Below are 2,700 nucleotides of genomic sequence, written 5' to 3'. Positions count from 1 at the left end.
ATCCTACTTCCGGTATAATGAATGTTCGAGGACATGTGGAGTACGACGTGAAATTGTTGTTAGGATTTACCGGACGTCATCCTACAATCGGTGATCTTAATTAGTTGCACTGACTAAGCCCGCGAAAAGTTCATATGCACGACGGACAAGGTGCCGGATGCGGCCGGAGAGGCTACAGTGACATAACTCGTGTAACTGTTAACATAGTTTAATAAACATATATACAATGAAAAGCATTTGTTGTTGTCCATAGTTCGTTTCAGAGTCCAAACTCATAGTACTGGTCACTCCTCATGGTTACAATGACATCTCTCAGTCCATTGGTTACACTTGTGACATTCACATGGTGCTTCTCCGTCATATTCTTGCCAGATAATGTTGTCATCTGCGATGGTGTCTGTCAGTCTGGTCAAGCGGTGAATGTCCCATCTGTCTCTCGACATTTTGTTCAAACAAGGGAGGTTGTTGGACAGCACATGGACTTTCTTCTATCCATAGTATCTTTCTATCATTTTGACAGTCTAAGTGATGTACGCACCAATCTTGCCATACCTTTAATTGGGCGTTACTCGTGGCTGACTTTAACCTTTTTTTCTCTAACTTGCTTGATGGCGCCGACTGCCTCATCAATTTTGCGTTTATGAGTGTGTAGAGGTCTTCAGCATCGTGGTTTTGTAAGGCCATCTCAGTAAGGGTGGTGAGTTGCCCCACCCCCTCTTCGCTCATGAAACCACGCTCCACCCAGTTCTCTTCACCATCTTTTGATGTGTAGTCCCTTGCTTCTGGTGCTGTTCCACGTCTCTTTTCCAGATGTGCCCTATGGAAAGGTGTGATCTTTTTTAATGCAGTCATACGTATCCCTTTCTTCATCTGCACGAAACCCTGAATATGTGGGGTGCCGCTTTCTCCTACTTCACGTCCATAACATATGTATTGCACATCTAACTGTTCTAGTGTTGTACAATCTTCTTCAGTGTAATTGTTTAGTGTAAAACACCAGTCTTTAGCACTTGCCGCTTGTTTTATAACTCTAGCAGCCATATTATTAATAATACATCCAATAACACAATGATATAAGCACATAACATCCAGTCTAACCAAACTGCCATAACCGCGTGCCTTATTTTCAAATTTTATGACGTAGTGTTTATGACGTATGCCGCGTGCTAAACTATAACTAGAGCGTGACGGACATAATATAATGGCCCCTTAGTGTTGTTTGGACAACCGTTAAGGGGCCATGGCCCCTTAACTATGGATGGCCCGTTGACTGTGTCCGGGCGACTATAATGGCCCCTTACCCAAAAGTAGTAGACCGTCCGTCCGGCTCTGTAACTTTCCCTTGTATGTTATTTTAAAATAACTTGCCACATGTGTTCCACATACCAAGACGACGTGTGGCGTGCAAGACTCGTGTCCCTACCTCAAAGGTCAAGGTCACACTTAGTGTTTATTCACAATGGAGTGCTGCATATAAGGACATAGAGTATAGGTTGTCGTGTCCGGGTTGTAACTTTCTCTTGTATGGACAGATTTTAAAATAACTTGCCACATGTGTACCACATACCAAGGCGACGTGTCGCGTACAAGACCCGTGTCCCTATCTCAAAGGTCAAGGTCACACTTAGTGTTTATTCACCATAGAGTGCTGCATATAAGCATAGAGTATAGGTTGTCGTGTCCGGGCTGTAACTTTCCCTTGTATGGACAGATTTTAAAATAACTTGCCACATGTGTACCACATACCAAGACGACGTGTCGCGTACAAGACCCGTGTCCCTACCTCAAAGGTCAAGGTCACACTTAGTGTTTATTCACAATGGAGTGCTGCATATAAGGACATAGAGTATAGCTTGTCGTGTCCGGGCGGTAACTTTCTCTTGTATGGACAGATTTTAAAATAACTTGCCACATGTGTACCACATACCAAGACGACGTGTCGCGTACAAGACCCGTGTCCCTATCTCAAAGGTCAAGGTCACACTTAGTGTTTATTCACCATAGAGTGCTGCATATAAGCATAGAGTATAGGTTGTCGTGTCCGGGCTGTAACTTTCCCTTGTATGGACAGATTTTAAAATAACTTGCCACATGTGTACCACATACCAAGACGACGTGTCGCGTACAAGACCCGTGTCCCTACCTCAAAGGTCAAGGTCACACTTAGTGTTTATTCACAATGGAGTGCTGCATATAAGGACATAGAGTATAGGTTGTCGTGTCCGGGCGGTAACTTTCTCTTGTATGGACAGATTTTAAAATAACTTGCCAAATGTGTTCCATATACCAAGACGATGTGTCGCGTGCAAAACCCGTGTCCCTACCTCAAAGGTCAAGGTCACACTTAGTGTTTATTCACAATGGAGTGCTGCATATAAGGACATAGAGTATAGGTTGTCGTGTCCGGGCTGTTACTTTCTCTTGTATGGACAGATTTTAAAATAACTTGCCACATGTGTTCCACATACCAAGACGACGTGTCGCGTGCAAGACCCGTGTCCCTACCTCAAAGGTCAAGGTCACACTTAGTGTTTATTCACAATGGAGTGCTGCATATAAGGACATAGAGTATAGGTTGTCGTGTCCGGGCTGTAACTTTCCCATGCATGGACAGATTTTAAAATAACTTGCCAAATGTGTTCTACATACCAAGATGACGTGTCGCTTGCAAAACACGTGTCCCTACCTCAAAGGTCAAGG

General features: G+C 43.9%; 1 protein-coding gene across 1 annotated transcript; it reads right to left on the bottom strand.

Annotated features, from left to right (window-relative positions):
- Window positions 1-381: 381 nt before the first annotated feature.
- Window positions 382-1,041, bottom strand: LOC128244403 (uncharacterized). The gene has a single exon (XM_052962413.1). It carries the CDS (start codon window positions 1,039-1,041, stop codon window positions 382-384), a length of 660 nt encoding a protein of 219 aa, XP_052818373.1.
- Window positions 1,042-2,700: the final 1,659 nt, after the last annotated feature.

The sequence above is a fragment of the Mya arenaria genome, chromosome 8 (assembly GCF_026914265.1).
Source record: "Mya arenaria isolate MELC-2E11 chromosome 8, ASM2691426v1".
In the NCBI taxonomy this organism is placed as follows: Eukaryota; Metazoa; Mollusca; class Bivalvia; order Myida; family Myidae; genus Mya; species Mya arenaria.
The sequence above is the reverse complement of the archived record's forward strand: the minus strand, read 5'-3'. Positions and strand labels throughout refer to the sequence as shown.

Excerpts from the sequence above, each read along its gene's own strand:
- LOC128244403 (XM_052962413.1), bottom strand. The coding sequence starts at position 1,041 with ATGGCTGCTAGAGTTATAAAACAAGCGGCAAGTGCTAAAGACTGGTGT.